This window comes from Ambystoma mexicanum, chromosome 10 (assembly GCF_040938575.1).
Source record: "Ambystoma mexicanum isolate Mex_15411 chromosome 10, UKY_AmexF1_1, whole genome shotgun sequence".
Taxonomy (NCBI): Eukaryota; Metazoa; Chordata; class Amphibia; order Caudata; family Ambystomatidae; genus Ambystoma; species Ambystoma mexicanum.
The window spans coordinates 100,838,005-100,853,007 of NC_090932.1; the positions used below are offsets into that span (position 1 = coordinate 100,838,005).

At 43.6% G+C, this 15,003-nt stretch overlaps 1 protein-coding gene across 2 annotated transcripts in view; it reads right to left on the bottom strand.

Annotated features, from left to right (window-relative positions):
* The window catches only part of FYTTD1 (forty-two-three domain containing 1), a 493,848-nt gene that overhangs the window by 466,345 nt on the left and 12,500 nt on the right, over positions 1–15,003 (bottom strand). For both annotated transcript variants that reach the window (XM_069617583.1, XM_069617582.1), the window contains exon 2: positions 4,100–4,216. In XM_069617583.1, the coding sequence (XP_069473684.1) occupies positions 4,100–4,216 (117 nt within the window). The remainder of the gene's footprint in view (positions 1–4,099; positions 4,217–15,003) is intronic.

The window sequence follows — 15,003 nt, forward strand, 5'->3', positions numbered from 1 at the left end:
CCAACTACACCGAATGTAATCAATCTTTGGTGCAAAATCTAAATAAAGGGGCTCTCATCAGAGCAATACACAGTTAAGCAACGTGCCAAAACCACCATCATGTAGCAACTGAAACTATTTAACATTATGAAGTTATTGTAGCAACAGTGGCGGACGATTATGCTTAATAATGCAATCATTTGAGCACAAAAATGTAGTCTGAACAATAAATGTACAAGTATTCACTACAATAAAAAAACAAAAACAGGCAGAATCCGTCAATTTTGATAATACTAAAAGAAACCATTGTCCCATGCCACTAAAACCAAAGATGGCCAAAAATAGTTTTTATTGACTGGGGAGCCAAAAGACAGTCTCTTAAGAAAAGCATGTACAGCGAGCCACCTGGCTATCATGAAAACCAGGAATCCCGGTCATCTGAAAGAATTACCTATATGAACTATAGAATACAGGTACCATGTTAAAATGTAATGTAAACCATAACATTTTGCATACGTTGAGGATTCATCATTACTGACTATTCACAGACATTTTCTGGTTAATAGGTTATGTATGATTCAGGAATAAAAAGTTAAAAAAGGAGAAAATAGGTATTGACAACACCCTTGAGTTAGTGACTTTCCAGTGTCGATTTGGTTTACAGAAAAAGTCTTCAGTTCATGATCTTTCAAAGACCATATTTCTCTGTGCTTCTTTCGGTCATCGTCAAGTTTTGCCTCCATCTCTTTTAATTTATGAAATCAGGGGGTAAACATTTCAAGCTGCAAGTTATTACATCAGGCTTAAAAAGTCACTTGCCACACAATTCACCACAAACAGAGCACAACATTTCTCACTCGTCTCTGAAGCCTTGCCTTCCCCTCTGAAGCACTCTCTTGTGCACCCTATTCTCAAGAAACCCACAGCCAACCCCTCTTGCACAGCTATCGACCCAATCTCTATCACTCCTTTCCTGGGCAACCTCCTGGAAAAGCTGGCCATCTCCCAGCTTAATCTTCACATCGATTCTGTTGGTTGTCTCCCTGGCCATCAGTCTGGCTTCAGAGCTGCCAGAAGCCTTGATTACTATCCCGTCTGTCCTAATCCTATTCTATCTTTCTTCTCCCTTTGACACCGTCAACCATGTCATCCTGCTCAATCGCCTCCATGATCAGGCCCTGGCCTGGATGACTCCTCTCCAACCAACCTTCCCAGGTCCAACTTGGGTCCTTCCTTTCCTCTATCTCACTTTCTACCTGTGGCGTTCCCCAAGGGTCTAACCTCTATCCCTGGCTTTTCAACCAATGCCTGGCACCCACTGCATTGGTGCCCTCTGCTCAAACTTTCAGTGCTATGCGGATGACACCCAACTTGTTTTCAGGCTCCCCTTTGCCTCCTCTTCTCCCTCTCTCATCTCAGATTGTCTGCAATCCAGGAGTGGTGCCCCACCAACAACCTCTGCCTTAACGCCAGTAAGACAGAGATCCTCCTCACCGGCACACCTGCACCTTCATTTCCAGTCACACTGACCGGCCTCCCTTGGCCCTCTCCCTGCTCCCACTTGAGTGGCTAGAACCTCAGGGTCATCTTAGACTCCACGCTTTCCTTTTCTCCACACATCTGACGTCTCAAAAAGTGTAACTACCAACTGCACCTCCTCAGAGGTATTCTTCCCTTCCTCTCCTTCCTACAGAAGCTCACTGTTTCCAGCGCTCCGATTGCCTTTATTATTATTATTTTTTTATTTTACATTTGTAAAGCGCACTACAGCCCCAAGGCATTGAGGCGCTGTTTACATGAGAGTGTACGTAGGCATGAGTAGATTAGGACATGCGGTTACTTGGTTACATCATATGTGCTAGGTTACAGAGTACAGATGGGCATACGGCGCCTGACATTTCAGACAAACAGGCTGGTTTTGATGGCCTTGCGGAAGGCTAGGTGAGAGTCGATTACCCTAATGTGTGAAGGTAGTGCGTTCCAGTGGGTGGCAGCGATGGCTGGGAAGCTGGAGCCCCCTGCACGCACTCTGCAGGTTTTGGGCTTGGTGATCAAGTTGGTGTAGGCTAGCCTAGATGGCTTTGTGGAAGTGGGGAAGGCGATGCGCTGGGCGAGGTAGGGGGTGCCAGATCATGGAGGCATTTGTGAGTGATGGAGAGGATTTTAAAGATGATTCTCTGTTTGACAGGAAGCCAATGAACCTGTCTCCTTAGGCCCGATATGTGGTCCTTTTTTGGGAATCCAGTGGCAGCCCTAAGGGCATTGTTCTGGACAAGTTGGAGTTTGGCAATGTTTTTGCTGGAGGTGCCTCCGAGGAGAGCATTACAGTAGTCCAGTCTTGAGCCGATAGTGGCTCTAGCGATAGTAAGGCAGTTCTGTGTCGTTAGGAAGGGTCTTACTGCGTTAAGCAGTTTTGAGTAGTATGCTGAAGAGGCAGCAATGGCGTTAACCTGTCTATTCATGGTGAGATTAGAGTCTAGGTAGACACCCAGAGTTTTTACTGTATGGGACACAGCGATGGGTATATTATCGATGATGAAGGAGCGATATTTCTTGTTGAGGTTGCCCAGTATGGTAGGTGACCCAATGAGCAGAAGCTCGGTTTTGTCACTATTTAGGCATAGCCAATTTTCAGCCATCCAGGCTTGGATGGTACAGTAGATGGCTGGACTATTGCAACAGCATCTTTCTAAATCTGCCTGCAACCACTCTCCGCAGCTCATCCAGAACAGGACTGTGAGACTTGTCCTTGGCCTCAAGCCCCATCTCTCCCACCCTGAAATTTCTTCATTGGCTCCCAGCGGCTGCAAGGATTAAATTCAAGACCCTTTGCATTGTCCACAAGGCTTTCTGGGGCCTGGGCCCACAATCCCTTCAACTCTCCCTCCGTAAATACCTTCCGACTCAAGCTCTTCCCTCCTCCAACTCCCTCAGGGTCAGTGGCTTCTCCAAGCAACGAGTTGGTGGTAGATCCCTTTCCTCGGCTGGGGCCTCCCTCCGGAACAGCCTCCCTGCCTCTGAAACGAGGAGAGCCATCTTCGGTTTCCGAAGCACCTCAAGACCTTCCTCTTTGCTTCTGCCTTTGCTCTTCCGCCCTCCTGCTAATCTGCTTTGGCACCGGGCACCAAGTTACCCTTCGATTTCGGGTCTAGATCCCTGCCCTCCCAGCCACACACCCGCACTGCCTATTGGCAACCCTGGCACTTGGGTCTGTATCTGCTACCCTACAATCCCCTTCAAGCACTTATCAGACACCCTTTGTCTACACCTTATTCTCGCACTTACCACCTGCTGGCCGCATTATTTGTTCTATCACGTGTTCAGCACTTTCCATTCTTCCCCTACCCCTCGCACCCCCCCCACATCCCTCTCCCCTGCATTTGCACTTTATGAATGTCGCTGGGCCTAGTAATATCTTTCAGCTCCCTTGCCTCGTAGTTCTCTGAAACACTGGTGTATGGGAGGGATACAAATAAAATATATCATAGAAAAATTGCTTTGCTATTGATAACTTTTAAAGTCTTGACCAGAAACATGGCAAAGTCTCCACGCCCACCCCTTCCCATCCCAGAGAAAAAAGGGATGGCGTTGAACCTCAGGTCAAAAACTAAAGCTACATTAGTGCTTTATATGTGGTATGTGAGTGGGCGGTGCATTTTTCTCGTTTGAAAACATCTCTAAATACTAGAAAAAAATGGGCCTGCAGGTGTTGGCATACATTTGCATTGTGTTTGAATAGATGATTAAACAAAGAAAATGTAAAACAAAAAAAGAAGCCACACTACCAATTTAAATCTCAAAAGAGCCTAAAATTAAGTGTAATAAAATAACTTGTAAACAATTCCAGCTGTAGCTCAGTTTATAAACTACAACAGAAAAACAGTATGCATAAGCAGGGTGCAAAATTTGCACTCGCCACCAGCCAATGGCGTGTGATATTTGTGTCCTGTTGAGAAAGAAATTGCATGCTGTGTCTAAGTATTTATGGCCGTCTAGTAGCTTGCAACTTAATATTTTATTTCCCCCCTGGTATAAGTTTATGGAAACCTCAGTTTTACACAAAAATACCACAACTGACGTACAGAAGGAAGACCAGCATTTATGTCAGCATTTCAAATACCTTTCTGTTGTCGGAATCCCCACCTGCTCCCGCCTGGTCTGAATCTGCCATTCATATATGGATAGAATCCACCATTCCGCCTCCGTTCCTCCTGCCTGTTCAGTCTAATGATATCATCTGTGAAAACAAAGACCATTTAAAGGAAACAATCCCAAGCTCAACATTAGAAAATATTACAAGTTAGGCACATGTCAGTGTTCCACAGTACTACTTGTACAGGTTTCCCTTCCCTAAAAGATCAGATTATTCACGGACATAGGAAGGAAACAAAAGCTGGATCCACGTATAAAAACTCAAAAGCTTCCATACTTCAAATATGTTTTTTAAATGTTGTAAACATCCCAATTTCTAAACTACCAGTCTGTGCTGCAGCAAAGAGACAAACCGTAATACCAGTGAAAAAATGCTCCAATCAAGAAGAACACATTAGTAATCGTTTTTGAGAATTAGGGGTTAAACCAAGTTGAATAAATAGCTATGTAGTCCAATAGAGTACACATAAGAGAGCAGTTTGATTACTTAGAAATTTGCAGAGTGGCTAGTGATTCGACTCTTGGAGAGTACGAAATTATTTCTAAAAATAAAAAAATAAAGTACATAACTACACTGCTAATTTCAGTTTATGATAAGCAATTGGGAGCTTTTGTTTACAAAGAACAGCCGACACGTTTCGACCACAGGTCTTTTTCCAGGCTGCGATACACCCCCCAATTAGGTGCATTGCCACAATTGTAGGTAGACATTATAAGTAAACATTTGACACCATTATATTAAAAAAAACATACATGTCCCTTAAGCATGATGCCAAAATATTGTGGCCATAGCCATGATTCAAAAAGACAACCAAGGAGGAAGAGGGGACAAATACAATTAATCAGAGATCCAACAGAACATATTCAATAACAATGGGTAGCAACAATTAATCCACGGTATCAATACATTAGAACCAAGGCAGTTCGTCAAAGACAACGTAAGAGATAAAAGAAAAAAAGATAGTCAATATAAAACAATTACAATTACTTGAAACATATTCGCCAATAGTTGATCCGCTCTGATTGTGACAGATATATTTAATAAAACCAAATTTGGGCGACACTGCGCCAAGTATTAATCTTTATGCATGCTCATTCATGCAATTCCATGTACCTGCTGATCATGATTATTCTATCTGGTGATCATTTTTTCTGTGAGCGCAAAAGGTGCCTGAATTTTTACTGAATTGTACCAATTAATCCGAACCAGTGTTTGTATCGTTACTTGACCAGCAAAAGATTGCAAGACATCTATCCGGGGGCACCTTAGCCTACCTTGTCTCACTTCATTGCTGAAACTCAATCTTGGGTAATTATGTCCATTACATAACCTCAAACCATCATTAGTTGTCCAACTGGCCATGCCTACAATATGTACCACCACTAGCAGCACTGCAGTGATTTACATACCTTCAATCCTCAAAAAGATAACCCACAAGTGCAGTGTTGTGATTTAGCTGAAATATGAAAACACCCCATACATATCATTACCATCTCTACGACACTTAGCGACCACTATTGTTAAAGCTCCATCACCTACACATAATAAAGCAACACAGTATTATCATTACAGAATCCACCTATATATGCTCGCCGGTTGGCCTCCCATCGATTTCTGGTCAGCGGCCCTCTGACTCTTAATATATGAGAACGCCAGATTCACCCAGAAGTGATTATTCGCACAAAGAGGCCCGCCATCTTGGAAGGGGTAAATGCATTGCAGCCAGATATTAATAGTCGCTAAACAATGCTCTACCCATTTGTTTCAACCATTATTGCCGGTGCTGATAATTCCAAACTTCCATATATCTCTTCCGATACACACTAAATTAATAAAAGGCACAAATTCACCCAAAGATTCCTGTTGCAACAGAACAGCCCGCCATCTTGGAAGAGGACACTATATTACACAGAACTATTACTGTGCATTACGCTACCAGCAATTAGTTATTACCGTTAATTGTGATTTCTACACTGTATGTAAACCCGTTTAGTCGTGATTGCAGAAGCCATATGACCCAGGTAGTGAGTTTAGCCCAATATTTACCAACCACTACTCAATTAATTGTATCATCTTTCTACATATTCATGAATTCTTGGCTTCAACGTTTCCCAATTTTGTGTAAGAAATATTTGTGTGTAGGCATAAAATTGAGGTGGACTTATTTATGGCTGGCTAGTAGCTTGCAACTTGAATAATTTGCTATATATGCAAATGTGTGTAGGTAAGGGAGAGGGCGTGGGGTCCACCCCTCACATTATTTAAAAAGAAAAAGAAATACTGGAATCAAAACTGCAAGTCTAACTGGGGTCAGTTTCATCACATAGAACCCAGAGATGCATACAAATCAATTACACCCTTAACATAAATCCAATTATAATCTGACGCTTGATAATTAAGGCATATAGCCATCTATCCTTCTGCGCACAATACGGTTACCAAGTATTAACTCTCCTTTTCAACAAGCATCACAACACCCAAACGTTAACCCCCCCCCCCCCCTCATCAACTCCGTTAAGATGCAGTCACCTCTACAAAAGATTTCATTTAGAATTTAACAGGACACGAAATCAAAGCATCCCTTCATCTTGTACCATTTCCCCCGATTTACATTTGCTGTACCAAGCATGGATTGCTTGGCATCATTTGTCCATGTATGCATTTCCATCACATGCTCTTCTCATTGTGGCCCCTTAACATAGTTCTCATTCCTCTCTGAAGTGGAATCAAACTGGAACAGAGACATTCATTAAAACGGCATCACTCATTTTTAAATTCTCTCAAATTGCTCACAGCTTGGAACACTAAATCGGCTGATTTAGTATCAAAGTTGTGAATACGTGCTTAATCTACCACGGTAGAAGCAAGCATCTGGTTTCCTTTTCGTACAGCTGTAGAAAAAGAAAAACGGACAGTATGGAGGTCCTGAAAACGTGACCCCAGAACACAGGTTTTTCAGCGTTCAGTGATGGGAATCATGCATAGAACAGACTATACATTTAGTTGGTTACAACAATATGCTTCCCAACAAATAAAATCCTGCAACTGAGCGGCATGGCCTAGAAATACCATGTTATGCCGGTACAGTTCTCCTTGGCCTACCCATGTGACAATCTTCCCCTCAAGTTGCGGCTCTCTCCACGATACCAAACTAGCCACAGTCCGGTGAATACGAACCACATGTCCCTTATTCATTCGTCACACAAGAATGCCTTGTTTTCATGCTTGATGTGTCTCTTACTGCGGGCGTGGGTATGTCCCGGGCAAAGGCTAGCATCACACTGCCTTTTTTTGCATTTTCTCGTGTCGCAGAAACGAGGCTCCTGCATCAATTCTGGGTGATGACAAACAGCTTTGTCGTCTTGCAGCATCCTGCCTCTATCCAGAAAAGACTGCAACAACCTGACCAGTCTTCCAGATGCCTCACTTTTATAGGTCACTAATCAGCTGATAGATATGAAACCCGAGAGCTTTCTGCTCAAGAGTCTACTAGAAAAAAAATGCAATCCCTCAAACCAACTTTAATAGAACATTCAAATGTAATTAAGTCTGCTAAAGAGGAAAGCAATGGGAAGACAGATTGATGCAGTATAGTGGGAGTGGGGAGGTAAACTAAAATATATATGTATTTTTTATTGCGTTACATTCTATTACAGCTTGACACTGGACAAAGTACAAAGCAAGCTTTTCACAAAAACAGCAACATTTTTCAAACGTATAAAAACAGCCTTAAAAAGCATACATAAGTGTTCAAGCTTCTCAAGTGTCTCCTTAAAAAAAAATTATACAATGCTAAAACAAGTGAAGTGTTTTCCCCTCCCACATGTGCTGAGCCTGGAACACATCTCCCGAGGTCTCTCCCTCGGTGCCCAGGTAACCCCAAAGTAAAATGTTCTACGCTCTATCAGGCTAGTCCAAAAGAGCGTTCGATGTTTCAATGACTCTGTAGAAGATTTCCTACATAGTCGGCAGACAGAAGACCACGTACGATTACCAGCAGATTTATTAATATGGTCCAAAGTGTGCAATATGTTCAGTTTGAACAACCAAGTATATGCTTTGTGCTCTGGGCGATGGAAACAGGGAGATGTATTTAGGCAAGTTGCCTCTTTCTGATGAAGTTCGCATATTCCCTATAGGGCGGGTAGGTAAGCCCCCACCTTTTGTATTGTGCAACTCCATTCTACCATGAGCAGGTATTTTTTTTGTCATGGCCGGCCTGTTCACCAATTCCTCCCCAGAGGAGTCAATTTCCTCCAGCACAGTATTCACCGACGTTCTGAATAGAACCAGCAAAGCAACCCATCTCATGAGGACAAATAATCCCTAGGTCCTTTTACAATGAGTGAGTGGGGGGCCCAATGATCTGATCATAGCATGTCAGTTTCCTCCACCGTTACCTTGAACCCAATGAGATCAGACGTTGGATGATCACATTGACTAACCCTTGTGGCAAACTCACGGTCTTCTTCCAAATCATACCCTGTATGGAGTCAAGGATGTCTCTCAGTTCTAGCAGTAAGGAGTCACAGGCTATAGGTTCCACCTTAGCCAAGTAGTACTTTGTTAAACAGAGAGAATCTGCAGAGTAAACTGTAGACCTCTTTAATGGCGAAACCAGCAGTTTCGTTTTAGCCTTCAGCCCTTCCCTAGTTTCTAACATAGAAGAGATGTTTGTTAGATTATAGCCCAATTAACGGGTTCTCAAAACTCTCAAATCTTTGATCTCCAGCGATCCAAAACGTGGTCTTTGATTTGGACACGGAGAAGATAACATCTTAGACTTGGATCTGTTTACCAGCAAGTTGTTTTTAACCATGCGGGAGGAGAAGAGATCTAACTCTGATGGTAGCATTAAATGGTGTACCCATTCCTGCTCTGAATCCCACTGGATAGCGGGAAATAAGCCACAGCCTCACAAATGCAGCATTAATATCTCTCACTAAGTGGGTCACGAAAGTTTTGCTTGAGGCATCGTGTGGTGGTATGGGTCTGAAGTTGTTTGAGTCACCAGCATTCCCCTTCTTAAGTATAGGAATTATCAGGGATTCTACCCAAGAGGTGGCCACCCGATGACTCTCCCAGATAGACTTAAACAAGGGACATAACACACCCGCCCCTAAGAGGTGATCCATTTTGAGCACCACAGGCGCTGGGCCGGTGCCCGAGATGCCCTGGCCTTGTTAATGGCCCTTACTACATCCTCTTCTGTCCACAAGCAAGGGATAAAGATTTGAAGCTCCCACACTAGGTTCACGGCTGAACAAGCATATTTGCTAGTAAAGGGCTCAACCCACAGGTTTTCCAAAATCAGACAGATTAATTCTGGCACGTAAATTGCCGTTTTCTTATTGATTATGGTCCAGAAATGTATAGAATGACGTGACAGCTGCTCCAGCATCTCCCAGTTGTCAACATTCAGCCTGCTCAATTGTATGGTTTTAAAAGTAATTCTTACAATACGATTACTCTCTATCCTTACCCTCAGATACGATTCTGGGGTATGATATTCCTTCCCCAAGGCCCTCAAATGTGGTCTTTGTTGTTTTGCTTTGACAATCCTATGGTCATAAGTTTGCATAGGTATCCGATCGGCCTCTAACCACTCTAAGACACTGCAGCATCAACTTGTTGAAAGTTTCTATCGTTCACCACTCAGCGATTCCCCGAGCCTCTAGTTTCCTGTGTAGCACTCTAGTAATGCTTGTACAAGTGGAAGTGTTCCATTTGATTGTCCTCCTCCCCATATCCAAACCGTCCACCCTCCACATCAACCTCAAGAAATGCATAAGATAGATTGGGGGCGTTAAAGCTTACATGAAGATTGATGACCAGATTCAAGGCCAGATGGTCGCTGATACACCAATCTCATTGGCAGACAAAAATTCTCTTATTCGTGGGAAACAAATATATAGTTGATCCAGGACCATGCTCGCCCCCCCCATGCCAACTGTAAATGGTCTCTCCCTCCCACTCAGCCTAAATAATAAATGATAAAAGAACACCACGTAGAACCAGGAGTTGTAGTGAATAGCCGCACTGACTTCGCAACAACGGGACATGTGCGAATGATGGCCTCTAGGTTGAGGGCCCCCTCACCCCTCCAATATGATGTTGTGCCGGTGTCCTGCCTCCAAACATTCTGCCATCACAGTGCCCACTCCTTCCAGAATTGCAGAAAGTTTAGGGGAAGCAGGGTTCATGGATAAACTCCCTCCCAAAAGGGACTGTACAGACCGCAACTACAAGTATGTAGTCAGAAGGTTTCCATCATCAAACATTGGACGTTCAAGTTCAGGTCTATCGCAATGAGCAAGCCACCACGGTCTCCCTCTCTTTCCCACTTTTGAGAAAGTTACAAACCCCTCTATTAAGAGGTTTAGTGGCCATGGTTTCCAGTAGCATGAGAATATGATAATTGAAAAGAAATCTCGTAGTGTATTGCCCTTGAGGCACCCCATGAGTGAGGTCCATAATCTCTCATCAAAGTCTGATCGATCATTCAAAAATGTTTTTGAAGACTTCTGCCTATTGTAGGTCACCGATGGTTACGTTTTTTGTTTTCTTACAATGAATAGCTTTACGCCCCTTTCTCCCTCTACAAATCACCCACGATTTTTAGAGGCTTGGATCGTCAATGTTGACTTCTTCCGTCGTCACCTCCTGACCCAGCTCAAACAACATTGTTTCTGATTTGACTTCACTAATATCTACAGAAGCAGTAGAATCGTTTGAAGCAGGAGCTCTATGACCATTCTTTTTTGCCTTCTTCGCTGCTTCGCCTGTCACATTCTCAGTAAATGGTTGGTTCGGGGACAACTCCAGGTCACGAGCAATCAATACAGGTTCCAACTGTACTGTGAGATAACTTCCATAGGAATGGGAGGGACATTTAAGGGTGTTAGAGGGAGTATTATTAAGCCTATAAAGACCCCCACAGAAGTCTCATGACCACGATTCAGAAAGAGTTCATTGCAAAACTCATTACGGTCACTTCTTGAAAGTCCCTCAAGTCTTCCTACACCCAGACCCAAGTCCCTCGAAAGTCCTCCTTGAGGCTGTGTACACTGCCCTTCAGGGAGTTCACGTTTCAGGCAATAGAGATCAATTGGTCAGTACCGCCCCTTACGCTAACCTGGTCAAATAAGGTTAAGATTGACTGGAGCACCAGATGTAAGGCGGCGATGGAAGTCGAACTCAAACAATTGACGTCAGGAAGAGTATTCGGATCACACCGATCCTGAGTGGGTTTGGGAGTTTGTTGTCCGAAGATGGGGATTGACTTAAAGATTGGTTTAAAGGGAGTGTGTGCCCAATACCCTAGCACAAGGATTTGTCTAGTAGTTCCTGGTTCTCCCACTGTATGAATTGGTCTATAGTGGGTTCTTGCATAACTCCCAATCATTTATGTTCTCCCCTCCACCACGAGTTGCCAAAATCACCCATATTTATGCAAAGCCACAAGAAAGATGTGTCCAGCATCATGGAGTCTTCAAATGTGTCATTGGTTGAACCTAATTTGCTATGCTCTAAGAGGACTCCCACGTCAATGCTTCCATCAGGGCCAGTTTCAGCTCCATTCCGGGTTTCCACTTCAACGGTTGGAGAGTTCATGAGAAGATTGAGGTTTTTGTTCTCATGTTTACAACATTTTGTGGCGATTTCCCTGTAGTTATTTTAAGGTTTGACAGCTTGTGCCCGCTATGCATTAAGCCAACCCCTTCAGGCACGCTCCGTGCAGAGGACTCGTTCATTCATGCACTATGGGTGGCATTTTAAAAAGAATCCAGAGTAGGACTAGTGATATTATTAACTCCAATGTCTCGGGTTGGTGTCTGCAAAGATGGCAGCGATGCGTGTATATCTGTTGGCAGTGAGCACGCCACACCAGCAAACACTATGGGGGTGCAGTGGAAACCAAATGGACCGTTGTCAAGGTTCCATCTGCTTTTCAGCTTGGTCAAAGCTGTTGAAATGTTGGAAAGCCATCTTTAGCCCATGAGCTTCAGAAGACATTTTTGTTGAAATACAAATTGCCACAGAAAGCCATGTTTTATTAAGGGGCTTGGCACCCACTCTGACAGAGTTATAAAATGCTAAGCATTGGTCTGGGGCGTTCACTCCCGTTTCTATCAATGAGAGCCCAGAGTGGAGATAACTGCTGGTTTTTACCACTAAATTAGTCACAGTAGTTACTTTAGCCGTCCCTTAAGAAAAGCCTGATTCAAAGAGCTCAGGGGCTGCCACCACCAGGAATCTGGGAATACAGACACCAACTTAAATACAGCCAGCACAACGGCTTCACAACACAGCTCTGCTTAACAGTACGGTGCTACAGCCTAAAAGTTACCTGTTGTAGCAGGTGTGCTGTTGGGTTGGCCCCCCCACCACGGCTCTCAGCCCGGCTCGCACACCTTACTGATGCCGCGAATGCTCGCGAGCAGAGAAGCTAGTCTCTCCCAGGAGCTCGCATTTCGCCACCGCTGTTGAGGAACTGTTAGAGAAAAGGAGCTAAGAACGTGCCAATCTGTACTGCGCAGGTTCACAATCTCGAAGTCCAACACTGTCGTGAAAATCCTTTCGTCCACACTCACAGATTAAAACACTGTCAATTTCAACAAACTGGGAAAAAAAACATTACCACATTATCAGACCCATATGAGGATCCTCCTAAATAAAAGTTTGTAAACTAGCTTCCCACCCCTAACCCCTCCCCTCCCCTGGCCACATCGGCCTGCCACCTTACTGCCTCCATGCCATTCTCCCAGCTTAATTGACTGGATGGCCTTTTCCAATCCTTTTCATTGGAACATCAGGTCACCAAAATATTACCACAAAACAATGCCATCTTGTGACCATTTTGCACCCTTTCGCCTACATCATAATCTTAAAAACATACTAATTAAACACTCATCAGGCCAACAGCCTTCAAAAGTAGTATCAACGCTAGGTGAGCCACCCTTTACAATCTAATTATTGATAACTTTAAAAGTCATGATTACAGAAACTAGGTTTGCTGCCACCTCACCCCCCCCTTTCAACCACCTGGTCTCTTCTGGCTACTCCAAACTGTCCGAAAAGAAGGCCAGTGCCAGGGACAAGGTGGTCCTTTCTAAATCATCTATTCAAGTTTCTCATTGGGACCTGCCGATCTGCAGTAGCTTCATTCATCAACTTGCGAGCTTACAAATCTCACTCTTGAGCTACACTACCCAGGATTCCCTGGGATCCATTTACTGAACCATGAGGAGCTTCAGCGCCGGCGCTTCAGCACCAAGTCAGTCTTCACCGGTCTACAAATACTGCTGCAGCCCCCCTGCTCGGGTATAGGCAGTGCGATTCATAGGATGAATGCATCTGTATTTGATTGAAGTGTGTTGAAGACTTACTTGATTGCAAGGCATAAAATAAGCAGTGTATCATAACAATTTGCTATTCAAATGGACACTTGTGTAGCAAAGTTAGCTATTTAAGTGGCCCTGCATTCCTCTATTGTCCTCAGTGCTGTCTTCTTCCTCAAGTGCTAATGGAGTGCAGCAGTAATCATCTCCTCCACTCTTAAGTGGCAACGGCATGTGTGCGAGTGCTAGGCAAGAATTTCTTTCAAATAATTGCAAACCTGAAGTAAATTGGGATGATACTTTTAAGCGTTCTCTATCCTGTCTGGCAAAGACCAGTATGTGTCAACTAAAGACAGGTCATGCAATTCCATTCCTAACATGCAAGTTACATAATGCATAATTACACTATTGATACTGTTAAACACTGCATCATCTCCATTCATTAGAGTAACGTTTAGGTTAGTTTATCTAAATTTCATAGTGTCAACTATATTTCATTTTGTTGGGGAAGATGCATCATATTGACGAGTGAACACTTTTGAAAATGTACATGATCAAATGCCTTTGATGGCAAAACTAGTTCTGTAACTTGCAGGTTGCAGTCATCTTGCAACTGGTGCTCAACTCACGAGTGAACCCATACACCTTGACATGGTGCTCAACTCACGAGTGAACCCATACACCTTGACATATGATCACCCTGTTGCTTTATCCAAGGTACCCTGAAAAAAAGGACCACAATATTCCACCTGGTTTACCCAGTTCTCTGCCTGCTACGGAATCCACTCTCCTTAGTCCCTTTCTTTCCTCTTAAATAATGAATAAACAAAGCGAATCAGATGCTTACGCAAAGTAGTGATTCAAAGTTCAATCATTAATCTAGCAGTTCCTTCAGGCTTCCCTTTTTCAGCGCAAACTGCAGTTCTAGCTACGGGGGCAGAGTGGCCATCATCGCAAAAACTGAGTTCGGTCTCTTCCCAGTTTCCATCTCATGTTCTTGTTGAGAAACCTTACATGTATAAATGACTACAACTAACAATCGTATACATTTGGTCCTTATCTACAGGCCCCCTAACCCCACGCCCGAAATTAACATTCTAAACAACCTGTACAGCCCAAATTCAGCCACGCTCTTCTTGAGAGATCTGAACAAGTGGAGAGGGAATAAGTTGGATAAAAAAAAGCCATCAAATTAGAATCTTCCCTGGTTAGCATAGGTTTCAAATTACAAATAAACGAAACTATAAATACAAACAATATGTTTGACTTGGATGGTGACAACGAACATCACAACTAACATCTTAACTAATCCATGCATCCGGTCAGACTATTTTGTTGTTACATATAACATCGAGAGCCCTCTTCCCTCACCCAAGCCCCCTCCCCCCCCCAACCTCCTAAAAACAGTGACTGAGCACAACTTTAAAAGAATTACACACCAGGACCTACAGTCCTGTATCATAATGTGTAATAACACCCAATGATTCAGCCGATAGCATGGTCTCCACCTTCTCCGAACAACTTAGAGAC